This window comes from Alligator mississippiensis, chromosome 2 (assembly GCF_030867095.1).
Source record: "Alligator mississippiensis isolate rAllMis1 chromosome 2, rAllMis1, whole genome shotgun sequence".
NCBI classification, from domain to species: domain Eukaryota; kingdom Metazoa; phylum Chordata; order Crocodylia; family Alligatoridae; genus Alligator; species Alligator mississippiensis.
In genome coordinates, this window is record NC_081825.1 from 178,229,578 (window position 1) to 178,257,383 (window position 27,806).

The following is a 27,806-nucleotide window of genomic DNA, read 5'->3' on the forward strand; positions in this document are numbered from 1 at the left end:
CCTGTCCAGGCCCCAAACCCCTTCTCCATAGTAGACGTCAGTAGACATCTGACGTCTACTTTACTGCTGCACAAATGTGTACAAAGACACACAATGGTGTCTTTTTGCCCATTAGTATTATCTTGATTCCTACAGCATCCCCAGAATCCCATTCAGACAGCAGTATGCCTTTGTACCAGGTGCTGTACAAATGGAGAAGAAGAAGACAGCCCTGATTGCTGAGCTGGAAAGAAAATAAAAGGTACAAGCATGGGAAGGAAAATATACTTAAAAAAAGACAACTTGTATTCCTGGGACCAAACTTCTTCAGCAAACCTGTTCCACTAGTCAAGACATTTGGTTTGTACTGTGGTGGTAGCTAACAGGACTGGATTCCTTTTGTTTCTAGCAGCTCCTTTATATGAAGTTCCCTTACATGATACTACTGTTATTTATGCAGGTAGGCATCTAGCCACAGCTCCCCTGACTCCTTCAGAGAGCTGCAAGAGAGAGAGAGAAGCAGACTAATTAATTAAAATTATAAAAATGATGGTCTTACACAAAGGCAGAGCTACACTGCTGTAGTCTTAACTTTTATGTGCTTGACTTTGCAATCAGAACATTCATTTCATGATGTATATTTTAAAATGTAACTCTGAGATGACATTTACCAGCAACAAACAAATTAAGCGAAGGGCATCCCTGGGATTTAAATAATAGCATTCTAGTATTGTTACTATTATCTCTTACCTCATACATACGCACAGTTGATTGTTTCCTGACTGCTTGTGGGCACCCAGCATAACCTTTCAATGGGCTATCCACAAGGATATTACAGGTCTTTTCTTGAGCTGGCACAGTTAATTTGGAATCCCCAAAACTGTATATATCAATTTTTCCTTCAGCCATACATTATCTTGCAAATCTCAACACTGTATTTCACTTCTCCTTTTGTTGCTCCTTTACCTATCTCCATTAGGTTTTTCAAACTACCCTGTGTTCTTGGTTCAACTGAACACATCTGAGCTACTGGCATATTTCACTACATCACTTCCTACTCTTTTTAAAATTAACGATAGCTATTATAAGAAAATGACTAATACTGATTGAACTAGTGTGATCACCCACTCCTCACTACATGCCATAGTGAAGACTGGTCATTATGCCTTCTTTTTTTCTTTTTCTCCTGGCTTGTTCTCATTTTCTGATCTGTGACAGCACTTTGCCTCTCCTCCCAAGAAATCAGGACAGCTTCTTCTCAGCAACTATATGACAAAACAGTGGCTCATATAGTTTCTCTCATGCTGTTCCTGCTAACATACCTCATTCCTCGTCAAAAGGAACCTTTCTCAAATCAAAGGAGCATTCTGTTTCCACAGATAATTCAATCCTTGGCTTCTCTGTTGACATTGTTAACAAGAGGGGCAGCAAACTGTCAGTTCCATATGTAGGTTTTGTAAGCTAAGAACTACTAGACTGTAGGTGGTGACTGAGATATGATAGGCTCCATGTAACACTCCTTGTTCCCTCAAACATCCAGTCCTATTCCGTCCACTGTATCCAGCTCATCTTCTCCCTCTCTCCGGCTGTCCACCTTGACTCCCATCCACTGTGCTGTTGCTGCTGCCCATCTAATAGCGTAATGAATCTTCCAATCAAGTCTTACCGCACAATGTCTGCAAAGGCAGTGATCAGGGACTTGCACTGGTACTCGATGCCATGTTTAGTACATAGGGACTTCACCAAGGGAGCCACCTTCCAGTAATTGTGTCTAGGCATTGTAGGGAAAAGGCTGGGAGTAGAGAAAGAGAGGAAGTTTCACTGGGAGCCATGGCTTTTCTTTCAGGCTCACCGTGATCTCTCCCTTCTCCAGGAACCTGAACTGGTCCCCCATGTTATTTTAGCTCCTCCTCCAAGATCTGTATTCACAGGGACTACAAGGGAAATCTCTTCTTTCTGCATAAGGCCACCTCAACTGGTTCTCTCTAAAGATCGCAACACTCCCATTGGGACCTACCCCTTTCCTGCCCAATTCCTGGGTCCCATACTTACTGATGCTCAATTTGGAAGTTCAGGTGTCCAGTGAACCAGTCATTGAATGGGGATGGATGCACATTGCATGTTCCCTGGAGCTGGAAATCGAAGAGAGTAAGGTAAGAGCAATATTGTAAATATTAGCGTCAACACCGGTAGTCCAGTTTCTCTCTCTCCCCCAGGGTCCTCAGTTTTCTGTCCTGCACTAGTTATAAGGAATCTATGAGTAAAGGGAATATGCAAGGATGCCTCAGATCAGGTTTTTTTTTTTTCCAAATATTTTTTCATTAGCCATTTCTAATGGCCAAGTCTCAATCTACTAAGTGGCATTTACAAAGTATTTAGGGATTTCAACCACTGCACAGTCTCATTCCATGCTGTGCAGCAGTTAAAGCCACTAGGACGTACAGATTCCTTATTTGTATTTTCTTTATCTTTGTAAGTATGCTGTGAACTGTTCCACTGAGGCATGCCGCTCCACTTGCACTCTGTTCAACCTGAATCCACCTGAAAAATGCTCCCTGTATGTTCCCAAATTGTTAGCTGCGAAATATTCATGACAATCAACTGTTTGACATGAAAGGAAATCACAAACATCCCAGAGGTTAGTGCACTTGTGCAAGAAATAGGAGTCAGGTTATTGGTTACCCAATGACGGGTTCAATACTAAATCTTCCATTGCCCAGCAATATCCTCTACATGTCAGGGAAAGAGCTTGCTTTCAGCAATGCCTAGCCTCAACCCTCCTGTTGAATCTGAACCACTGATCTGTCAAGAGGTCTTAGGACCTGAACTACAGAACATAAGAAGAATATCTGCTCTGTGTATAGAGAAGATGGGGTTGCCCTGGGAAAGTAGGAGCCCTGAATTTGCTACCCTTTCACAACATGTTCTCCTAACGTTGCTTTTGCTTTTATCCAATGACTAGCAATACAAAGTGGACAAATGTAACTGGGAATATGGGCTGGAAGGAGGGGCCATCTTCCAGATCTCCTTCATCTCATGGCAGGGCTCTCTTTGCTGATAGTCAGCAGGACTGCCCATTATGAAATTTAGGGTATAAATAGACACTGTCTTGGTGCCACTATAATAATCTTTATGGTGGCACAAAGGCCAAGAAAACAGCTCTACTTCTTCTAGTAGATATGTCTCTTGTTGCCGTACAAATATCCATAATTTGTGGGTGCAGCATCAGTGGCATGGTTGTAACTGCAATGTTGCAGCAGACATCAATTTTCCTTAAGGTAGGAGAGTACAGACAGCCCAGAGCTCCCTGTGTTCTCTAGTTGCCCCAGGAAGGTAGTCCCAAGACTTCAGGGGCCCAATCCCTTATTTTCTGGAAATGCCCATCCTGGGTCATGCAGAATTGGGCCCCTGAAGCCCCGGGAATGCCTTACCAGGTTGCCTTGTCTGCAGATACATAACTGGTAGATCTGATTTAGGATGCATCTCTGCACATGGGGGAATCCTGGGTTTTCCACCTAGCAGAAGCATGCTCAGAGATTCCCTAGGTGTGTTTCTGCTAGCAGGGAAACCTTGGGTTCCCCCATTTTCAGAAGCATGCCCTAAGTGTTGTCCCACAGGATCAGGCAAACGGCCACTCCCAGAAGTGGCAAGTGCCCAAACCTGTGGGACAATGAAGAACGTGCATTTCATCCAATGGAAAGGATCAGCCGTGCCAGGGCACAGTCTGTTTATATCCTAAGAGATCTCCATCATCTTAGGTAGATTAGGACTGCTGTCCTTTGGCTGCAGGTGTCATTTTTACTGTGGCCATAGAAAAAGCTTAGATATGGGAGAGGATTTGATCCAAAATGCTGTCCTTGGGCCTGCTACAGTCTTCACGTCAGTCCCAATCCAACAGCCTTCCTATCCATCAACCATCATGGACAGAACCATCTGTGAGTTTGTGGCCAGAGAGGAGATAAGTTGTACCTGGGTAGTGAACCAGTCCATGTTCTTATCGTAATCAATGTTCATGGGGATGTGGTTCATTTGTGAGACCCAAGTAAACCAGGTACTCTGCAGGACTCTGTGCAAACAAACACACAAAGCAGTCACCGATCCAGAGCCTGCCCAAGCTCATGAAACATGCACATACCTCTCCTAATCCCACAAATGGCTTTAATGATGCTGCTGGTCTCTGCTGGCCATGTGCTTTGGCAGCATCAGTTGTTGACTAATGACAAGCATCACCTTGGTTGATGACAACATCCTTAAATCCAAACTTCTTGTAGTGTGAATGGAACTGTTTTCATGACAAAGGGAGAAGCTGCAGTTCCCACACTGCTCACAGCACAGCAAATCACAGAAGTGTCTGCTGAATGCTACAAAGGCCACTCTTAGAGGAAAAGGAAGTAGGTGAGGAAAATTAGTCAGACTGGGTGGCCAGACAAGGGAGGAGGAAGGCCAGAATAAAGAGGGGGAGGGAGAAGCAGATAAACAGACAAACCAGAGCATGGAAAAGAAGCTGGCAGAGCCAGAGTTGGTGTGTCAAGAAATGTTACCTGACCAGCTCATGAAACATAAGGAGACCCATCACCCCCAGTAAGGGCTTGTACATGAGAATGAATCGGATGACAAAGCTCAGCGAAAAGGCGAGGTCCTGCCAAAGAGGAGATGGAGAAAAGTAACATTTAGTTATTCTTTTTTCCCTCCTCGGTCTTAGAGTCTGCTGGATTTTGCTGACATTTTCCTTTGCATCTGGTACTTGAGGTTGGACCCAGAGGGTCCCCAATTTCAACACTGTTGAGGATTGTGTTTACAAGCTGGACAAGTCTGGACTGCAGCACTTCAGCTGCCAAACACTATCCTGTATCAGCATGCACATTAGAGGTCATTCACTCTATACCTGCTGTATTTAGTAAAATTGTGCCCATCACCATGAGTACTATACAACAACTAAAAGAAAGCAAACCCTTGATAGTCACTGGTGCAAATCACTTGCTGTTGCAGTTGTTGCCCCAACCCTCAATCCCCAGTACTAGCACCAGCACTGGCCTAAACAGTAAAACTGGGAAGAATGCATATATTTTGCACACCAACATTTTGTGCAGATTTCATTCACATTTGCTTGAAACTGAAAGCTGATCAAGACATCCACTGAGTGGCGATGACCAACCTGTCATAATATACCTCTTCATAGTACTAAACAAGCATTAATTAATGCTCAAAATAGTTTTTTATGACACCAAGAAGACTGGTGCACACATACCCACACCTCTCCTGAGACAAAAGCAAGGAAATGAATGCTAAACCACCTAATAAAGATAATTCTCCTCCATCTCAAGGAAACATTTCCCACCCTCACAATTCTTGCAGGCTACAGAATGCAATGCCCACTCTTCTTCATGAATACTAGCCTCCCAGAAATCAACCAATGTACCTCTCACTACAGTGTCCCTTTATCCTTCCCTTCTGTACAACTCGCTCCCAGCACTGTTGTGAGTGTTTATTAAAATAGTCTGGATGCTCATAGGAGCAGTTTGGTGAAAAGTTTATAATAGGGTGATATCATCACAGGATCTAAGTTAGGGACATGGTGCTTGTCCGGTGGATGTGGTGACCAGAAAGCACGATCAAATGCATTGTTCTCATGGAGGACTTAAAACCCTGTATTTATTTATTTATGTAGCAGTCATAGTATATAGTATATATGTAGCATGCATCACCCAGGCCAGATGCCAGCCCCAATCTCCAGTAGCTACTTAGGATGCGATATTGGTCTTCAGGCGAGTCTCAGGTGAATACAAGTTTTCATAGATTAGCTTTATCCCAAGTTCACAAATTAGGTAGCCACTGTCAAAATAATGTTTTCAGGGCAATAGTCCTCATATGCTTCCATCTATTTTAAAGCTTCTTGAACATCTTAACTTGTGATATTCAGTACTTACCACGCACTGTTTTCTCTGGATTGCCTTGAACACAGTATGGAATGCGACATAGACAGGAATCAGGAATGGAGGCATTGCTGGAAGAGGACATGAAGAAAACAGGTATTTGTTACATCTTTGAATCATATACTCCACCTTTAAAGGGGAAATCTGAGTGGCCAAAGGACTGTACAGTTACTCATCTTATGTACCTGACAGGCTGGCAGGGTTTGAAAGGGACCAGGGAAGAATGCTTTGGAAGGTCACGGCTTCTAGTTAGTGCATGAGATAGAAGCCTGTGAAGCAGCCTTGAGAGAGAGCCCATGGGAGAAAGTTTTTGGCATAATTATTACTCACTAGACCTGCTTCTGCCTTTCCTTGGAAAAGCCAGAAAACTCTTACCTCTATTTTCTACAGGCCCTTCAAGGGGACAAAGTCATGCCAGGAAGGAGGTAGCAACAAGACACAGATATAGGCAATGTCATTAGAAATCAAGACTGTGGTAGCTCCTAAAAGTCCATACTGGGCTTGGGACCACATTGTGTTGAGGACAGAACTAACTGGAAATGAAACAGTTCCTAATCTGTTGCATTTATTACTCTCTACAAGGCATGATGAAGCCAACAATTAAATCCCCTTCAGGGAGAAATGACAGTAACCAAAGAGAATGAGCATGCCACAGGGCTGAGTAAAATCTTCCTAGTTAGAGAAGTTTAGTTTAGTTTGCTTTTCCTCAGTTACAGTTACTAGTGAAAGCTGATGGAAGCTAAAGTTGTGGTGCTCCTTGTTTGTTATTCAAAGACACTGACTCATTTAATTGGAGGGTTGGGCCAAAAGGAATCTCCTGAGGTTCAAGAAGGACGAGTGCAAAGTCCTGCACTTAGGCTGAAACAATCCCATGCACCAGTACAGGCTGGGGGCTGACTGGCTGGGCAGCAACTCTTGTAGAAACAGACCTGGTGGTTACAGTGAACAATAAGCTGTATATGAGCTAGCAGTGTGCCCTTGTTGACAAGAAGGCTAATGGCTGCTAATCTTTTCCAAAGATTCAGAGAGCTTCAAATCGATTTGGACCTTTTTATTGGTCCCCTGATTTGATTTGGATTTGGAGATTCAGCCACCAAATCGGGCCGAATCTCCTCCAAATCAAATCACCACCTGAAGCTTTGCACAGTCTTATTCAGCTCTAGTGAGGCCACATCTGGAGTACTGTGCTCAGTTTTGAGCCCCTGAGTACAGAAAGGATGTGGACAAATTGGAGACAGTCTACTGGAGGGCAACAAATATGGTGAAGGGACTAGGATACATGACTTATGAGGACAGACTGAAAGAAGATGGAGCTGGACTTTCTCAGCGGTGGCAGATGACAACAAAGAGCAATGGTTTCAAGTTGTAGCAAGGGAAGCTTAGGTTAGATATTAGGAAGAACTCTCTCACTAGGAGGGTAGTAAAACACTGGAACAGGTTACCCAGAGAGGTTATGGACTCTCCATCCTTGGAGGTTTTTAAGACCCAGCTAGACAAAGCTTTGGCTGGGATGATGTAGTAGTGATGGTCCTGCTTTGAGCAGGGGGTTGGACTAGATGACCTCTGAGGTCCCTTCCAACCCTATTCTTCTGTGATCCTGTGATTTATTAGTCTATTAGAGCCTAGAACCATCTGTAACAGTAATCATTGGACCCTGTTACTGTGAGTGAGTGAGTGAATGGTCAGCACAGTGGAGGCTGCAATCAGTGGGCAGCTGAAACAGCCAGCTGCCATCAAACTAGCAACAGAAGAAGTACAAGGTAAGGAGCTTGAAATGTATGGGTGACTACTCTGGAGCAAGTGGCTCTGCAAGAGGCAACAGACACAGCCCAGAGAAACAATTAAGGGGAGAATGCAGAGAAGCTAGACAGGTGGAAGCAGATGAGAGCAGCTGCCCATTTTGCTGAGACACACCACCTGTGGCTGGTCAGGGGCGCACATGACTGGAAGGGAGGATAAACCTTGGTTCCTGAGCCATACCCATCAGTGTGGCCTTGCCTTTTGGAAGGACAGGAACTCTTGCCAGCTTAGGCTGTTAGGAAGAGGAAGCTCTAGGTTGGGAAAGGCACTCTAAAGGCTGGGAGGGGGCCACTGAATTGGTGCAGCAGCACAGTGACCCAGAGTGGGGGTTAAGTGTTTTATTTTGAGATAGTCTGCTGGTGTTTCTTTTTTCTTACCAGAGATTTGGATTGTGGTACAGGGGTGCTTCAGAGGCCACACAGCAGGGTGCTGGGGGTACTCTTCACTGAGAGCCCTGTGTGGGCAGGAATGCAAGAGAGGGTTAAGGCCTGGGCAAAAGGGCTGAAGCCAAGACCGTGCTGGAGGCCCAGAAACAGGATAAGGCCAAGAGGCTAGAGCCTGGGCAGAGAGGCTGAAGCCAAGATGGGACCAGTGGCCTAGGGAAGAGGTAAAATTTTACTAGGGCCAGAGGCTTTGCTGGCTGAGTGAATTGACAAGTGCACAGAGCCAGAGGGCTCAGTGATTGAAGGCAGAGTAAGACCATGGAGGTATGGGTGTGGCTACGGGGAAGGCTGAAGGCCACAACTGCTCTAGGGCTTAGGAGAAGCTGCCTAGCTTTCATAACACTTATACCAAGGCATGTTAAATGAATTACACCAAGGAGCTGGAGTGGGGCAGGATTGGTGGGACTACTAGTGTCAACATTGCTACCTGCAGGGGCTGGTCCTGTCATACCATTTAATTGGCATATGTAGCATTCACTTTTTGTCCTGCAATATTTGTTTGTGCAGACAATAGCTTGGCCAGCCACTACATGCCCTACTGTGGGCACAGCAGCTCTTCTCTCATCTACACAATGGCTGCTGGCGAGGCTCTGAGTGGTTGGCTCGGCACTGCTGCCACTCTGGGTTGGCCTCTAGGACCTCGGGTAAGGTTGTTAAGGCCATCACAGGTGCTGACCCCAGCCTCTCCTATCCCACCTGGGTCACTTTGCCACATGCCAGAACACGTGTGCAGGGGTGTGCCCAGGGACAGATAGCAGCAGCACAACGTTTTCCAGGGAAAGGGAATTTCTGTCTTTGGCTCCTGCCTACTAGGAGGAATTAATTTGGGAAGCTGAGGTTACTGGGGAAGCAGAGATACTCACTGATGAAGTAGTACTTGTGCTGGTGGTTATAAGGCATGTATTTTTTCTTCTTCCTCCCAAGCTGTGAAAGAAGAGGGGAAGATGGTTGGTCAGCGGGGCTAGAGCCACCCAACATGCACTTTCCAGCACTGCTCCAGTGACCCTCTTAACTACATCCCAGTTCTAATTCAAATCGCCTTGTTGGTCCCATATCAGAAACCAGAGGTTTCTTCATACTGATACATACAGTGCAATGTGTACCTGCTCAGAGCAGTGGTCTCTGGTCTTTATGGAGTTTAATCCTATATTCATGTATTAGTTTCTCTCATCCGTCCTCCCACTTCTTGCCTGAGGCATCAATGGTTACATTTTCTACCCTATCCTACTTCTAGCCCTTCCATAAAGTCCTCCAGTGGCAAATTAATTCCATGCAAAGACTAGAGCTTTGCTTGGAGAGCTCCAAGAGTGGAGTTATACTTAGATTGCACTTAGATCATACTAAGGACACTTAAAGCATGAGCATCTTCACGTTAAAGCTTGTTGACTTGTGCTAAGTGCTCTCTGAGCATCTCAAAGTGACACTCCTTCAGGCAAGGGTTAAAACTCTGAGCTGTGCTACTTACCTTACCACAAGCTAACTTCAGGCTTCTAGATGCAACCAGGAATTTGCAGTCTCCCAGCATCAGAGGTGCATTTCCCCCCTACCCCCACCAGGGGGCATAAGAGCCCAGGTGTCCTGGCAGCGACTCCTACCGCTACTCACCACCCATCTAGTGGCAAGTCAGAGCAATGCAGGCAAGAAACATTGATTCTCAACACACTGGTTGACGATTATTTCAGTTGGCAGGCCATTTAAACAAGTTTTTGTTGAGCTGTTGAGGGCAGCACACACAAAGTCTTTCAGAAGTTACTTTAATGAACTATTTATTAAAAACAAATGGTATAATAAAAATAAAACACCTACTGTAACATTTTAATTTAAAAAACTTGTTCTGATGTATGTGCTTTTGAGTAGCATATATAGGAGGCACTGCATAATAGCTCAAAATAAAGTCTAACTCTTGTATAGTGTGCGTGTGTGTGTGTGTGGGGGGGAGCTGCCTGCCCATGTGCTAGGCTAGGTCCTGGAAGCCAGCTGTTGGGGGAGGCAGGGGCAGGGGACACAGGTAGCAGAGGTTTCCCAGGTGGTGTGGTGAAGGTACAGTCCACCCCCACCCCTCATCCAGCCCGCAGCTGCCCCTGTGGTTCTCTGCTTGGGGCTGAGACTTGCCTGCTATTGCCCAGGGCAGCCTTCACCATGCTCCTGCCTATGCCCACTGACATCTCTGGCTCCAGCCAGCGCACACAGCTTCCTGGCGGGGCTGCTCATGGTGCAGCTACAGTTTCCCGGGTACTGCTTGGCTCCCCCCACCTACATCAGGTGGCTGCTCATCGTGCCAGGTGGATGAAGTGGGTGGAAGGTGGCCAGGAGCTGGAGCTATGCGTGCTGGGGCAGGAGCCAGCTAGCTGCAATTTTCCCCCATGCCCAGCTGAGTGTGTAGTCCCACAGGTACTGTTGCTTCCCCATGTTCCTGGCTGTCTGGAGTGGTGCAGCAGGGTCAGGAAGAGGAGGAGCTCTGGAGGCAGGGAGGGCCAAGCAGTACCTGGGTGGCTGCAGACACACTGGGAGCGGCCCCGCTGGGAAGTTTTGTGCGTTGGCTGGGACCCGGGCCATCGGCAGGGGCAGATGGGAACACGGTACAGGCTGCCCTGTATGGGAGTGGGCGGATGGGGCTTTGCCCCATGCAGCTTGCCATGGGGACAGTTGCTGGCTGGATACAATTAATTGGTGGGTGCCCACCCACGGGCTGGATCCAATCAGTTGGTGGGCTGAATCTACCCTGCGGGCTGTATTTTGCCCACCCCTACCTTAATGTCCAACTAACCACAGCATGTGCTAACTTTAGCATAGCTTAACATTCCAGATTTAGTATGGTCCAAGTGTAATGTGCAACTTTTCCTTAAGATAAAAAATCTTAGCCTTGTGAAGATGTAAACAGAGGAGTGCTAGACAATGCAGAGGCAAGAAGAAAGGGTATAAAATACATTGGCTGTCACCTGTTTAAGGGAGATGCTAATCCTTGCTGGAGCTACCAAAAAGGAGTGGGCACAGAAGCAATTCAGGCCCTACCTTTCTCCCCAGTTTGGTTATGAAAGATGAATGAGCATGGAGCTCACCCACATGAAGACTTTGTTGCAGAAAAGGACAAATAATTTTTATTTCATCAAACTTTCTGAATATAGTTACCTTTGAACAAAGACTGTACTAGATACATTTATTTTGGGGCATGCAGTTAAGAAGGTTATAAGCCATTTCAATAAGCTCTTAAAATGGTAAGAGAACGGGGACCCAACTATTATGGTAGAATCCTGTTTCCCTTTAGGTGCCCAAAAGGTACTTTGACACAATTCAGAAGGATCTTGTGGTTCTGTTCCATGATCAGTGTGCAAACAGAAGTATTTACATGGTTACTGAGTGTGTATGACCTAGAAGGTAAGTGACCCTTAGTTTTACTTGGTCACTTACCTTCTAGTTTTTACTTGCTACCTTAGTTTTCACTTGCTCCCTTCTCTCCATCCATTTTTTTTTCAATGACTATTAAATGCAAGATGCAGTGGCTCAGCTCCAACAAGATGGCTCCAACTGAGTGCATCTACATGTGTATTAATGCACTTTTAGTAATGCTCATTAAATTGAGTACCTCCAATACGAGGTACTAAATTACACGTTAGTGCAGCCTAATGTGCATTTATGGTATAAGTGTATACTTTTTAGGTAACGCTTAATACGCAGTAGTATATTCTACTGTGCATTAGCATGGTTTTCAACGCACCACTTTAATGTGCAGTAGAATAGGCTATTGTGCATTAAAGCACATATGTAGACATGCCCACTAAGACTTAACCTGTGGTTCGAGGAAATGTGCCTAGAAGGTGCAGATTGATGGCCCTTTTCCTTCTATTTTTTCCTGTTCTACAATTTCAGGGCTTATGCTCAGGTATGCATGTATGGAGCTATGTACCTGTCAAGACAGAGTGAAGCTGACTGTGTGTGCTCAATAACCAAGTATGCTTGTTCATCTGCATGGCACATTGAACAGAATCATATAATCAGAAAAGTAGGGCAGTCATATAGTTCAATCTTCTGCCCAAGGCAGAATCATCCCTGTCTAAACTATCCTATGCAAGTGTTTTTCTAACCTATTCTTCAAACTACACAAACAGTCTTATCACACAACTGCCAGGCACACTGTCTAAAATAGCCAAGACACTGTCAGTGTCCTGCTGCTATAAGGACAAGATGAACATCTTACTGGTGAACAAGTTAAGAGGCTGTGACTTGGATGACTACACAGTCTGGTGGGTGGCGAATTGTGTAGAGGGCCGCACCCAGAGAGTCGTGGTGGATGGGTTGGTTTCGACGTGGAAGGGTGTGGGCAGTGGAGTCCCGCAGGGCTCGGTCCTTGGACCGATACTCTATAATGTCTTCATCAGCGACTTGGACGAGGGAGTGAAGTGTACTCTGTCCAAGTTTGCAGATGACACAAAGCTATGGGGAGAAGTGGACATGCCGGAGGTCAGGGAACAGCTGCAAGCAGACCTGGACAGGTTGGACAAGTGGGCAGAAAACAACAGAATGCAATTCAACAAGGAGAAATGCAAAGTGCTGCAGCTAGGGAGGAAAAATGTCCAGCACACCTACTGCCTAGGGAATGACTTGCTGGGTGGCACGGAAGTGGAAAGGGATCTTGGAGTCCTAGTGGACTCCAAGATGAACATGAGTCGGCAGTGTGACGAAGCCATCAGAAAAGCTGATGGCAATTTATCATGCATCAGCAGATGCATGACGAATAGTTCCAAAGAGGTGATACTTCCCTTCTATCGGGCGCTGGTCAGACCGCAGTTGGAGTACTGCGTGCAATTCTGGGCACCGCACTTCAAGAGGGATGCGGATAACCTGGAGAGAGTCCAGAGAAGGGCCACTCGTATGGTTAAGGGCTTGCAGGCCAACCCCTATGAGGAGAGACTGGGGCACCTGGACCTCTTCAGCCTCCGCAAGAGAAGGTTGAGAGGCGACCTTGTGGCTGCCTATAAATTCATCACGGGGGCACAGAAGGGAATTGGTGAGGTTTTATTCACCAAGGCGCCCCCGGGGGTTACAAGAAATAATGGCCACAAGCTAGCAGAGAGCAGATTTAGACTGGACATATGGAAGAACTTCTTCACAGTTAGAGTGGCCAAGGTCTGGAACGGGCTCCCAAGGGAGGTGGTGCTCTCCCCTACCCTGGGGGTCTTCAAGAGGAGGTTGGATATGCATCCAGCTGGGGTCATCTAGACCCAGCACTCTTTCCTGCCTATGCAGGGGGTCGGACTCAATGATCTATTGAGGTCCCTTCTGTCCCTAACATCTATGCATCTATAAGATGTAGCTGCTAAATATACAATCAAGCGATCCAAGAAAGAGGACCATGCCCCCACAACAGAGAAAGGCAAAAACCACATGGTTCATACTAGTCTGACTGTGGGATAAAATTCTTCCTGATCTTCCATATGTTGATTGGTCTGACCCTGAGTAGAGGAGAAAGATCCTTCAACTAGGAACTGCTGAGGGTTTTAAATCTTGCCATGGGTACTGGCACACCCCAGTCAAAAATCCCCAGTCTTGGCTGCCCCCACTACTTTTGAGGAAGGTGAAAAACTTCCAGACACCATTAGAAACAGAAGGGGGAAAAATTCCTTCCAGGCCTTATGTGGCAACCAGCAGAGCCCAGAAGCATGGGGGAAAAAAAAGTCTCCACTCTATACTGCAACCCAGGGACATCAAATATAGCTCCATATATTCATCAGCAGGCTAAGGCACTCAAGGGAACCCATCCCTACCCCAGCCCTGGAACGATGTGTAGGGAAGACAAGGGCCCCCAATAGGATGCTTATGTGCCTGTACACCAATGCCAGGAGCTTGGGGAATAAACAGGAGGAACTGGTCTTCCTGCTAAACAAGAATGACTATGACCTCATAGGGATAACTCCACCTATGACTGGGCCACAGCTATAGATGGCTATATCTAGTACAGGAGAGATCGTGTAGACAAAAGGGACGGGTGTTTCTCTCTCTCTGTCAAGGAAAGCTACACGTCCCTGCAAGCTGACATTGGCACCCAGGGTGGACAACTGGAGACTCTCTGGGTTAAAATCCATGGTGAACATGGCACAGGGGACACAATGGTAGGAGTCTACTACAGATCTCCTAGCCAGGATCAAGAGCTTGACCAGGGGTTCACCAAGGAACTGGCTGAGGTTGCATGCTCCCGGTGCATGGTTGTCATGGGAGACTTCAACTATCCAGACATCTCATGGGAAGAGCACTCAGCCAAATCTGAATGGTCACAAAGCTTCCTCATGTGCATGGATGAGCTCTATCTGACTCAAGAAGTCTATGGACTGATGATGACACCAAACTTTGGGGTAAAGTGTCCACACCCAAGGACAGGATGGTGATCCAGGCCGACCCTGACAGGCTCAGAAAATGGGCGGACGAAAACCTGATGGCGTTCAACACTGAAAAATGCAAGGTACTCCACCTTGGGAAGCAAAACCCACAGTGTGCTTATAGGCTCGGCGGTGCTACACTTGCTAGCACCACAACCGAAACAGACTTGGGGATCATGACTGTCCGCAAGATGAATATTAGCCACCAATGTGATGCTGCAGCTGGTAAAGGGAGCAAAAACTCTGGCTTGCATCCATAGATGCTTCTCAAGCAAATTCCAGGATGTCATTCTCCCATTGTACTCAGCCTTGGTGAGGCTGCAGCTGGAGTACTGTGTCCAGTTTTGGGCTCCACAATTTAAAAGAGGATGTGGAGAAGCTTGAGAGAGTCCAGAGGAGACCCACACGCATGATCAGAGGGGAGGAGAGCAGGCCTTATGATGAGAGGCTGAGAGCCATGGGACTCTTCAGCTTGGAAAAGCGCAGGCTCGGGGGGACCTGGTGGTTGCCTATAAGTATATAAGCGGTGTATATTAGGATCTGGGGGAATGCCTGTTCACCAGAGCACCCCAAGGGATGGAAAGTTCAAACGGTCACAAACTCCTCCAAGACTGTGTCAGGCTGGACATAAGGAAGAACTTCTTTACTGTTTGAGCCCCCAAGGCCTTTAACAGCCTGCCGCCAGAGGTGGTACAAGCACCTACTCTGGATTCCTTTAAGAGACATTTGGATGTTTATCTTGTTGGGATCCTTTGACCCCAGCTGACTTCCTGCCCCTGGGGCAGGGGGCTGGACTCTATGATCTCCCGAGGTCCCTTCCAGCCCTAATGTCTGAAATCTATGAAATCACCTTAACTGGAGTGCTAGAACTCTCCGTTCTGTCATACTATCCCTCCATTAACTTATCCCAACTCTTTCAATCTTTCATAACTAAGTCAGCTGTGAGCTCCGCTTCATTCTCCTGCTGTTGAGTATAGGTCTTTCCAATTTCCACCAGCTCTAGACAGCAGTGCTCTTCTTCTGATCTAGTAATCCACGTGAGGGATCCTGGACTTCCAACAGTTGCTCTTCAGAGATCACTCCAGATATTCTTACTCCGAGATCATCCATGATCAACGCTTTTCCAATCTCTTCTTGAAAACCTCACATGAAGGATATTCTGCCACATCCCTAGGCAGTCTAATCCACTGCCTCACTGTTATGAACAATGAAGATTTTTTTTCCCTGATGTCCAGCCTAATCCTACTTTGTCACAATTTCAGACCATCACTATGCATCCTATTGTCTGCAATGAGAGAGAAAGAGGTGTACACACTCTTCATGACAGACCTTCAGATATTTGAAGACTGCTATCATATTCCCTCTTAACTGCCTTTTCTGCAAGATAAACATGCCTATTTCTTTCGGTTTCTTATATGTGGGGAGCTACTGAATTCACAGTGGCTGTCTGCTGATTTTGTGGGCAGATTGCAGGACCTGGCAGCCATTTTGTGGCTGGAGCATTGTGGGGTCCTTCATGCCTCTGGCTGAGGCCCCCCACTGGCCCTCACCCCTCACCACTGATTGGCTGGTGAGGGCTGTCTGTCATGCAGCCCTGCCCCTCATTGCTTATTGGTGGAGAGGGACGGAATCAAATGGCAAGCAGCCCTAGCAGACAACCAGGGGCAAGGGGCAGCAGACATATTGCTAGCAGCCCTTCAAGTGGGCAGCCCCCTTTCCCCACCCTGGTGAGCTGCTGCACCACCCTGAGGATTGCTGGCTTCCTTTGGGGAGCCAGCATTTTATTTGAAGTGAGTTTTCTTTTTTTCCCCTGTGGATTTCACAGGTATTACTCACTTTTGCAGGTAATGCTGGATGTTGTAAAATCTGCAAAATCATAATTTCTGTAAGTCTTTATCTATATGGCTTTCCTTCCAAGTCCTTTATGCTTTATATTGCCTGCCTTTGGCCCCTCATTCATTTCTTCATATCTTTTATAAAGTGTGGAGGCCAAAACTGTGCACAGTATTCTAGGTTAAGCCGAACTAGTGCCAATTAAAGAGGCATTATCACATCCTGTGTCTTTGTAACAAGTGGGTGTCTTGGGACTGATCTCAATATAGGCTCACCCACTGGTTTCCAGGATAACCACCTGCCGATGTCTCCTGCCACGTCTTGATGTTCTAATTATCTGATGTTAATCAGGCAGGAGGCTGCCTTTTACCCGCTCTGGTGACAAAGGCCTCTGTACATACTCCAACCTCCCTTTGACATGTCCCATGCCTCACAGATGTTTCCTGGCCTAACACCCTGCCTCCTCCTCATCTCTACATATACTGGGCTCCCAGTCCTCTGCCTCCAGGCCTCGTCCTCATGCTTCAGCCCCCATCCCCAGGCCACAAGCCTCTCCCAGCTCCAATCCCTGTCCCCAGGCTCCAAGCCCCATCCCCAGGCATCACCCACTCTGTATATCTTTGGGTCCCAGGCCCCCTCACTGGGCTCCAAGCCCCTCACAATGGGACTAGGGCTACAAGCCCCATCCCCCCTCAAGCCTAACACCTGGCTCCATAATGTGCTCAGGCTCTGCTGTGAGACTGGGTGCTGCCACAGGTCCATCCACCTGGCCTGGGCCCTGCCTCACTGCTTGCAGTGATCCTGGTCTCCCCCTGTCTCAGGTCTCACCCACCAGGGATGTGGGGGCTGGGGTTTTCAGACGCCCCTACTTGCCTTTTATCAGGGATGTAACTGGTCTTGCATTTCTGGGGAGCTACCCCAGCACAGGTAGCACTACCACACCTCCCTTCCCCAGCAGGGTGCAGTTTTAGGTCATGCCCAGGACCATGAGGCCTCCTCCTCCCCATAGCCCCAGCCCTTACCCCCAAGGTGTTCCAGGAATCAGCCCAACCAGATGTTGCCTCCTCAGCTGGTAGCAGCAAGCTGCTCCCTTGTAGTTCAGGGACCCAGCCCTTATATACTCCAGCTGGGCCCTGTTCCCCAATCAGGCATCAGTGCCTGATTGGGATTACAGCCACCTATAGGCTGCCTGGCTGCTGCCTAGGTCCCTGTAGGTAAGAGAGCACTCTGTGCTGTTACAGTCTTACATCTGAAGCTCTTGTTGATGGTGCTCAAAACTACATTTGCCTTTCTTACAGCTGCATCACACTAAAGGTCATGTCGTGTATGTAATGCACCCGGACTCTGAGATACTTCTCTGCGGTGCTGCCATTCAGTCAGTTTTCACCCATTTTGTATTAGTGTTTTTGATTATTCTTCCTGAGGTGTAGCACTTTGCAGTTGTCAGCACTGAATTCCATCCTACTGACCCCGGCCCAAAGTCCCAATTTATCAGAATTCTTCTTAATTGTGCTCCTGTCCATCCAATGTTTTTGTAATCCTTCCCAGTTTTGTGTTATCTGCAAGTTTGCTCAGGGGAGCATCAGGCCCAGTAATAAGATTGCTAAATGTCATTAAGTTCCCGGAACAGCATTTATGTAACTGGACAAGTGGTATTTGGACATGTCAACTGAAATAGTATTATGTCTTTAGTACAGATATTATTGCTCAGCCATGTAAAATTAACAGCTGTTTTTCTTTTCCCTTCCAAATGTTTTCCTTCATTGCTCTCCCCCCAGTCCTTTTCAGTCTTTCTTCATCTCATCTCCCTGTGTCATCCTAGAACCAGTGAGATCTTAAATATCAAGTCCATCTACCCACTGGACCTTTCCCAACATATCTGATATACAGGTGTAACAGTTTCTCTCATGTTTCAATTGCTAGAGTGTTGGTACCTGACCATCAATAACTTCCTAACTTTGGATTCTCCCTGAAGTCCAAGTTGTTCCTTGCAGCTTCTCATGCTCACCTCCACAGAGAGCTTCTTTCCCAAGGCAAACAAGAGGGGATGCATATTGAGATCAGGGTCCTTGTGGAAGCAGTTTGGCTTAGCGTGATGCTGGTTGTGCAGATGTTTCCACCAGCTGGCTGATCCCCCCTGCAAGAAGGGAGGCCAGAGTTTACAAACAGTGCTGCCTGAAGAGAACACTTTCAGGCATCATGTTTTCTCTCCCCATGAGAGTTGCACCCTCCTCACCTCCCTGGTGTATTCAGGTTGAAGTCCCTCAAGGAGACATTTCTGACCCCCAAGAAGACCCCTCCCCCTTCTAATCAGTCCTTGAAGCTCCACGGAACGCTCTCTGGGTCAGGTACTTACCTGCAGAAAGCCCATCACAAAGTGGCTACCCAAATGGTTCCATTTAGGCTTGCTGAAAACTGAGAGATGCCCCAAATCATGCTGCAGAAAACCATTTTGGACCTGGAAAAGAAAAGGAATCATTGATAAAAAATTATAGTTATAAAATAAAATGAAAATTTAGAGAAGTCTATTTTCAACATACTCAATCATGGTGGCTCTTTTCCCATGGTGTTGTCTCTACCTCCTTCTTCCACCCTCCCTAACCACCACCCCCTAGTTCAGGGGTGGCCTGCAGGCAGCCTCTGTATGTGGCACATGACAGATAAGGGAGGGGAAAGGCAGCATAGCAGCATATAGAGAGGAAGCAGAAAATATAGCAGTAGATCATGCAGGGAGCATACAGCAGGAAGCAGAAATCATACCAGCAGAGCGGACAGGGAGCAGGACAGTAGATTGGGCAAGTGAAGGGGGTCAGAGTGGTGCTCAGGGAGGGCGTGAGGCTAAGTTGTGGTATGGCTAACTACTACTCTTTTATTAGAAGGTAAGGGCTAAAGGGAGTTGTCACTACATTGACTTACGCCCTTTTACTGGAACCACTCTAACAGTGTGATTGCAACACAGGAAGTACATGGCTGTAGGAAAGCCATCAACAGAAGGAGTAGGATTGTGACACTGATCCTAATAGGGTGGCAGGAAAGGTTAGCCACTAGCTATGTACAATATACTGTGAACTTTACCATGGCAGTTGCTATCAGCACTGCTGAGATGAAGAAAGGCACTGGGGACACTCCAAAGTACCAAAGGATGATCCAGCTGACAGCTTCAAGTAGCAGAATGTGCAGAAAATACAGGAAGAAGAAAAGGCCACTGGCTTTCAGAAGTCCCATCCTCTCGATGGTGGCACGTAGCTCTTGGAAATCTTGTACCAGCAATTTCTGTGGAGAGAACCAGTGTCGAGGTAAAATAGTATCAGCAGCCATGAAACAGGGCAGAAAATGGCAAGGGGGAAATTGCATCTAGGGGGAATTCCTTCTCTGTGTTTCAGTGGTTTATGATATTTTTAGTTTCCAGGTACTGAGCAGGTTCAATTGCTCTGACATGGCTCCTGGATCACCTTATCCTGCACACCTCAAGGTTTATCACATTCCTTGCTTACCTACTGAATCACTGTTTGGGTGTCTCATGTATTACAAATGTTCCATAAATGATGAAAACTGGATGGGGCATGGTGATGGGAATACCATACTGACCAGGGAGGGAAAGCTAATAAGATTAGTACAGTAAGCAAAAAGGGTAACAGAAAATATATATGTCACTTTTGAGTTTGGCTTCTTTCTTCTTCATGTTGTGAAGTTTCCATTTCAAATGTCAAAATTCGATATCTTCCATGTTTTGGGGGTGTTGGTTGTAGCCATGTTGACATGAAGAAGAAAGAAGACAAACTCACAGTGACATAATTTTTAAGCCTATGCAAGAAACACAACATAATTCCCAGAGGACTGAACATTTCCAGTCTTCTGACTTCACATTTTCACAGGTATGCATTTTGCATCTTGGATTAAGCTTCTGTTCAACCCTAGGGAGAGCACCAGCAGACTCTCCCTATGCCTGAAGAAGGGTGCCTGTGACTGAAGCTTGCAAAGAACAATTTTTCCAACTATTCAGCTGGCCTAATAAAAGATATCACATTTATCCAAATAACCTTGTCTGAAAAAGTCTGTGGGCATTAAATGAATTGAAGGCTAGATGAGACTCAGAAGGGCAACACTATAGCTGCATCTACATGAGATGCTACTGCGCAGTGGTTACTGCACATTTATTTAGTACTTGTATAAACAGCTACTAAATAAATATGCAGTAACCCAAGTTACTGTGCAATATTACCGACAATCGCCTTTTCTGTGTCACTATTGCTCAGTAGCCTAATACTACTGCACAGTAGCATCGTGTCACTGGTTTTGCCATGCAATGTTACTACTCAGTAGTATCAGGTTACTGCGCAGTCAGCACCTCATGTAGCTGTGCCTTGTAGGTAGGTAGTTGTCTTCTGGGATGTATCAATACAAGTGATTTTTCCACTCCAAGTAGCACTGGTGGAGGCCTCACCTGAAGTATTGTACCCAATTTTAGACACCAGATTCAAGAAAGTTGTGGAGGAATTGGAAACATTGAGAAGAGAACCACAAAATTACTTAGAAGTGGAGCAAACATGACATGCAAGGAAGGAGAGAAAGATCTGAGTTTTAGTTTAGAGAAAAATGAGAGGGATTTCACAGCCCATTGTACTGAACTCTGATACAAAAAGAGTTTCATAAAAGACAGCAATCAGTTGTACCCTGTGATGAGAAGGGATGGAAGTAATAATATGCTTGCTTTTCAATAAGGGAGATTTCGATAAGATTTTAACAATAAATTTCTAAGTGTAAGACTGATTGAGCTTTGGAACAGACCCCTTAAAGATGTAGACTCTTCGTCATAAGAAACTTTTAAGTGCAGGTGAGGCAAATATTTATCCAGGATGGTTTAGACAAGAATGCTAGTGCCTTGTGCATGAAGCTGCACTAGTTGAACTTTTGAAGTCCCAACTTTCTTATTGTCCTGTGATTCCATATTCTCTGCTCTGGTTGTGCAGCACAGCAGCCTTCAGGAGAAAGGGTTTCTCCATTTACCATTAGATAAGCCTATATACCCGGCTCACCTTAGAGATTTCGGAGATACTCTGTGGGAAGGGAAGACCCGATCCATTTTGTTCCCCAGGGATTCTTTCTGATACTGGCTAGGTGACATGGCTGACGCATTTAGCTCACTTAGAGGGGTCACAGTTGCACTCTGACTACTCTATTCTTTTAAATCAAGTTTGCTACAAGGTAGAGGAAAGTACAAACCTAAAGGGCTCTTTTCCCAAACAAAGGACTATGACACTAAAAAGCAAGGAACTGTGTTGTGTCTGAGAGTCCTGGAAGCCAGCAAATGAACACAAACCCCTATGAACAATATTTAGCTCTTGCTCACCCCTCCTTGGGGACGTGGCCTATATCCATGCTACAGGACACTCACGTTTTTGTGGGGCTCAATTCTGGGTTGATCCGGTGCCAGCTCCCCAATCAACAATGGCGTCATGTACTTTCTCACCAGTGCCTTGTCAAGATGGAAAGCTACAAAGGCATCCTGCAAATGTGTGAAGGATTGAAGTGAGAAAACCATAAGCCAGGGAGAAAAGCAAGCTATTTAATACTTTCATCAGTTTCTGCGTATGGGAACCATAGCTGTTTTGTGCCTGAACATATTTTTGTACTTAAAACCTAATAAGGGCTGTTTCAAAGATACAGTTAATCAGTAGGGGTGTGTGAAGCGGGCCCTATTCGATTTGGATTTGGATTCGGCACGAATTGGGGACTTGTTGATTTGGATCACTGTTTCTGATTTGATTTGGCCGAATCCAAATCTGAAAATTCAATGCTGATTCAGAGAATCAGCGTTTCAGATACAGACACAGCTTTAAATGGTTTTTCTACATACCTCAAGATACCAGCGTGGCTTGTGAACACTGCGATGCTGGGGCGCATGGAGCGTCCCACAGGAGTGCGGGGGGCCCTCAACATGCTTGGCGGCAAAACCAGAAGTAGACTGGAAGTACTTCCAGTCTATTTCTGGGTCTGCTGGGGAGTGTGCAGGGCACCCCCCCACTCGGCGATTGGTGTGGGGGGCCCCCCTGCGCCCTCCCTGGCAGACCCGGAAGTGGAAAGGAAGTGCTTCTGGTCCGCTTCTGGGTCTGCTGCCGAGCGTGCTGGGGAACCCCCTGCCCTTCTGTGGGAGGCCTCATGCACCCCAGCATCGCAGCATTCATGAGCTACACTGGTACCTAGAAATATGTAGAAACAACATTTAAAGCTGTGTCTATGTCCAAATCGCCGAATCTTTCCGGAGGGTTCCGATTCGATTCAGAGAGATTAAAGGGTTCTTTGATTCTGTTTGGATTTGGAGATTTGGCCACCAAAGTAGGCCAAATCTCTGCCAGATCAAATCAGGGACCAAAGCTTCACACAGCCCTATTAATCAGCTCTTTATTGGGACTCATACTTCTGACTTTGGGGATTATGTGAATAAACCATTTTAATTTCACTAATGCTCATTGGCGACGCATAGGGGGTGCACGTGCACATGCACCCCCTGAAATTGGTGGTGCACCCCTGAAAGAAGCGCCGTTGCTGCTCACCCCCCACCTCACCACCAACACCATCAGTGGTGTCTGCGTGTGGTCACCAATCGCTGCTGGCCACCACCACCGCTGCCGGCAGTGTTGGCAGGTGGTCGCCAACTGCTAGTTGGAGCTTGTTACCCCTCCCCCCTCTCCACTGCCACCATTGTGGCTGCCTGCAGGAGCTCCCTGTTTGTCACTGCCATGCCCCTGCTGCTGCTGCTGCCACCTGCAGGTGGTTGCTGTGCCCTCCCAGCCTCTGGGCTCATGCATTGTTCATGGTAATGCTTATGCCCAAACTCTGGCATGTCCAGCTACACTTTGGCCATATCTATACATGCAATTAGTGTACATGAATAAACTCTGGACCTTATTGCTCTGGAGTTTTTTGCTCCCGGGCCTTCTGAGAGCAATGAACTCCAGAGCAATCAGCTCCTGGGTTTGTTCATGCACAACATGTGTAGCCCAGTTGGGGCATTCCCGGCTAGCAGGGCACCCTGGGGGTCAGCTTGCCAGCCCTTGGCTGCTTTAATCCGGCTCAGTGTGCTGCAGAGGGGCTGGATGGGGCATGAGGGCATGTCAGTGTGGGGCTAACTGGCAGACAGCCCCTGCACTGAAACACCATTATGCCCCAGGCAGCTGGGTCAGTGTCTATACATGTGCTGCTGTGCACAAAAAAAAAACTCCACAGGAGGGTAGTATTTGTATTTACAAGTACTACCCTGCTGCAGAGTTTATTAGTTTCCTGTGCCATAATAGGACTATACATGTAGATGTTGTGACATTTACTGCAGAGCTAATTAGTCAGCTCCACAGTAAACATCTCATGTAGATGCACCCCTCAGGGACTTCTCAAATTCTGTAGCTAACAATGGGTACTATCACATTCATCTCGTCTGTGTGGCACTGCATCCAAAAATGAAAAAAGGAGGAAAGAGCATGTACCTAATTTTAGGCCCTAGCATATGAATGTAAATCATCACTGTTTCTTATACATATTTGTGACAGTTTGCCCTCATCCTAACTTTTACTTCTTTAATTCAAGTGCTTTAATAGTGCTATCTGGGCATGAGAATGTACCTAATTTTATTACTGTAGCTTAGCTGAAATGCAGTGCATTTTGTAGCTCAAAATATATGATGTATACAGTAACATGGTATGTGTGAATATTTTTTAATGGTGAGTTAGCATTAGCCTTCTCCATGTTGGAATCTTATGTCTGAAACTTGCTGGTACAGGAAGAAACAAAGTTACTCCTTGAATATGCACAATCAAGGTTTGCGAGTCTAACATAACCATGTGATGGCAGTGTACTACATATTTTGTGGCAACCATTGGGATGAAATCATATCTGTTCTTTATGACTGCAAACAGAAAAACAAAAGGTGAAAGAGAAATTGAAAAAAGAGAGAGCAGATGGATGGAAAGAAATCACAGCAGGGGCTGGAATGAAATATCCATGCAGTCTGCTGTTGCTCGAGTTGGGGAGCAAATGCGGAGAGAAAAACATAAAATAAAAGAAAGCAAAACTTTCTTCAATATTCTGTCACACAAGAGGCATTTCTCTGCTTCTGTCAGACACCTAGATCAGTACAGGACCATTCAGTCTCACCAGGGAAGTTCACAGTGGATGATTGAACTTTACTGCAGAGCTAGTTAGTCAGCTCCACAGTAAACATCTGTGTTTGAACAAGGAGGTGATACTTACCTTCTATTGGGCTCTGGTCAGACTGCAGTTGGAGTACTGCATGCAGTTTTGGGCGCCACACTTCAAGAGGGATGTGGATAACCTGGAGAGGGTCCAGAGAAGGGCCACTCGTATGGTTAAGGGCCTGCAGACCAAGCCCTATGAGGAGAGACTGGGGCACCTGGACCTCTTCAGGCTCCACAAGAGAAGGTTGAGAGGCGACCTTGTGGCTGCCTATAAGTTCATCACGGGGGCACAGAAGGGAATTGGTGAGGTTTTATTTACCAAGGCGCCCCCGGGGGTTACAAGAAATAATGGCCACAAGCTAGCAGAGAGCAGATTTAGACTAGACATTAGGAAGAACTTCTTCACAGTTAGAGTGGCCAAGGTCTGGAACGGGCTCCCAAGGGAGGTGGTGCTCTCTCCTACCCTGGGGGTCTTCAAGAGGAGGTTAGATAAGCATCTAGCTGGGGTCATCTGAACCCAGCACTCTCTCCTGCCTATGCGGGGGGTCGGACTCGATGATCTATTGAGGTCCCTTCCGACACTAGCATCTATGAATCTATGAACTGGTTCACCTGGACTCAGATGACTATGCCAGCAGTCAAAAGACTGCCCCACAAGGACTGACTCTGCAGACTGCCATATGGGGGAGTTAATCTCCCTTTTCCATCCTATTTTTCACCTGAAGAACTGAAGTAATATAATGTTTGTCCATCTTGAAAAGGACTTTGAGATAAGGTAGAAATGGTAGCGTAAGCATTTGCCATTGTTGTAATATTGTCATGGGTCCTGTTTCTCTGTCCTAGGACAAGCAGAGTTTGAGTAATTCTGTGCACAGCATTGTCGTTCCAAACAGCCACTCACACATCAGACCTCATCACTACATTAATGTTTAAGTGGGCAACCTTACAGTCATCTCCTCTCCTGTTTGCTCCTGTGATGGCTCTGGGGGTGGGTATCAGCATAGACTGAAGCTGGATGGGTCACCCCCAATACTGCTTCATTCCTACATATGTCAACATGTCTTCAGGACAGAATATGATCACATAAAATAGCTAAAATAAGAGGTTTCCATTTCTTACTTAAACAGTGAAGAGATAGTAAATATAAGAGTTTAAATTATGCTTGCAATGATCATTTTACCTCTTTGCTTATCAGCATTTATATATTACAATCTGCTACCCCACATTTTTTACAAGGATATGTTATGCTTTTATGCATATTTAAGTTATGACAAAGAATATCTTCTACTGTTTTTCTTCATTCTTTTATACTTACTCTAATTTTGGTGTCTGTATCTCTCCATCTACTATATTGTCTTGATGGTATTCTATGTTTTTATTTCCTACAGATGAAATTTAAAAATTATATCTGACCCTTACATTGGGGCAAGCTATAATTGGACCCCTTACAGTCTTGACTTTGTAATTGCAGTATTTTTGTTCATCCAGTAAAAATACCAAGTCAGATTTCTTTTTTAGTGTGGTCTTTATATTAGTATTTTTAGCACATTTAAACCTTTGTTTTCTTCCTTGGTTCCTTGATTCTCCTGTGGGATTTTTATATGCAAGGTTAACATTTAATAGGAACAGTATTTCTTGACTTTTATTTCTTGACTTTTTTATATGTAATGAATAATATATCTTCTAATCCACGGTTCACATAAAATAGTGACATTAAGAAAACCAGGGTTCTCATCATTGTAGACACCAGAGTTTAGGTTATGATTGCAATCCTAATTCTACGTTCTTGCACATCAGTATTCTACATTATGGTTTGGAACACTGCATTTCTTAAAAAGATACTATATTATGTTTTTCTGCATGTTTATTTAAATGCATGTAGCCTCTTCTATTTTTTGTTCTTGTTCTATATTTGCACACATTTCACTATCATCTGTACCTATAGTATATTGTTATGAGATCTTTTCCCCCTTCCAAATAATATTAAAAATTGCACTTGAGTTCTTTTTGGACTTGACCTATAAGTCAGGTCCCTTCAGCCTTTACTTTGGTACTTGCAGTGTTTTGTGCCTGCAGTAACAATAATGAGAGTATTTTAGCACAGTTTGAATATTTGTATTTTTGGTGCATTTAAACTTTGACCCCTGCCCTTTGTTGCTTCTTTTCCTTGTGGAACTTTTAAAGGGGAAAATCAGTTCATAACTATTGACTTATATTCAGGAAAAAGGTAATTTTTTCTTTTAAAAATTGTACATGGAATTATGAGTTTGATTTGTATGTAGGGTCAACTTATAATGGGAAAATATGGTCTTTTTCTTGACTTTTTTATATCTGGGGTGAGTAAAGTCTTTCTAAGTATAGCTCAAACTCTTGTGCTGTCTTGTCTACAAAGAAATGTAGACATTTCTTTGCCTTATATAGAAAAGCTGCTTTCTGAGCTCTTCCCTCAGGATGCCTGGTAATCAGAATCCACTCTTATGCTTCAAAATGACATCCCATTGAGTGGTTGATAAAGCCCCTGCCTGTCTTCCCTATCCTCCTGTCTTTCCAAGGCTCATATCCTACCTTTCCTGAATTTCCTGCTCCCAGCATGGATTCCTGCCCTCCCTATTAGCTAAAAACTCTGGTGTCCACTGCTGAGACCCATTTGCTCTTACCGTAGCATCCTGCCCCGCGTAGTGGCTAATGACTCGGGAACCCCCTGGGTGCTGCCGATGGAATTGGCTGATGTCATAGACCTTCCTGTTGATCACTAGCCACCGCTCTTGTTGAGGATGTCCCTTGCCCATGTGGAGCCCAACGTCTTTCCAAGTGAACAGTCGTGGGGAGGAGGTCACATAAGTCTGTGTTTCTTCCATCTCAGTTTTAACGGGTCTCAGCCTTTGGTACCATACGCCCCAGTTTTATCTTTGTTGCTCTTGTTGCATATTTAAACCCATAACAATTTAGCATTACTGTTCTGCATCATCCACATGAGACATGACTCTACCTGTATCTTGCCTCTATGGCAAGTTCATTGGTTATTATGCTTTTTTTTTTAACTACGCATCCTGGCACACTGTCAACCTGCTGACTGCTACTGTTTTCCCTGGCAGAGGGTATGAGGCAAGGGATGGGCTACAGCTTGTACACCCTGCAGCTACATTTACCATCCTCTTTCTGAGTGTGCAGTTACCTCAGAGCAGCATATCTTTCTGAATTTTGTAACATCATGGTGTTCCAAAGAGGAATGAAACTGAACAGAACTAGGTACCAGAG

At 45.7% G+C, this 27,806-nt stretch overlaps 1 protein-coding gene across 1 annotated transcript; it reads right to left on the reverse strand.

Annotated features, from left to right (window-relative positions):
• Window positions 1-27,491, reverse strand: LOC106737005 (acyl-CoA (8-3)-desaturase). The gene is made up of 12 exons (XM_019485242.2): window positions 27,206-27,491; window positions 21,755-21,865; window positions 19,435-19,632; window positions 18,716-18,817; window positions 18,368-18,496; window positions 9,019-9,079; window positions 5,907-5,983; window positions 4,521-4,618; window positions 3,949-4,045; window positions 2,032-2,111; window positions 1,646-1,771; window positions 1-479 (listed from the first exon to the last, which is right to left on the reverse strand). Exons 1-12 carry the CDS (start codon window positions 27,404-27,406, stop codon window positions 428-430), a joined length of 1,332 nt encoding a protein of 443 aa, XP_019340787.1. The 5' UTR covers window positions 27,407-27,491; the 3' UTR covers window positions 1-427.
• Between the last annotated feature and the right edge of the window lie 315 nt (window positions 27,492-27,806).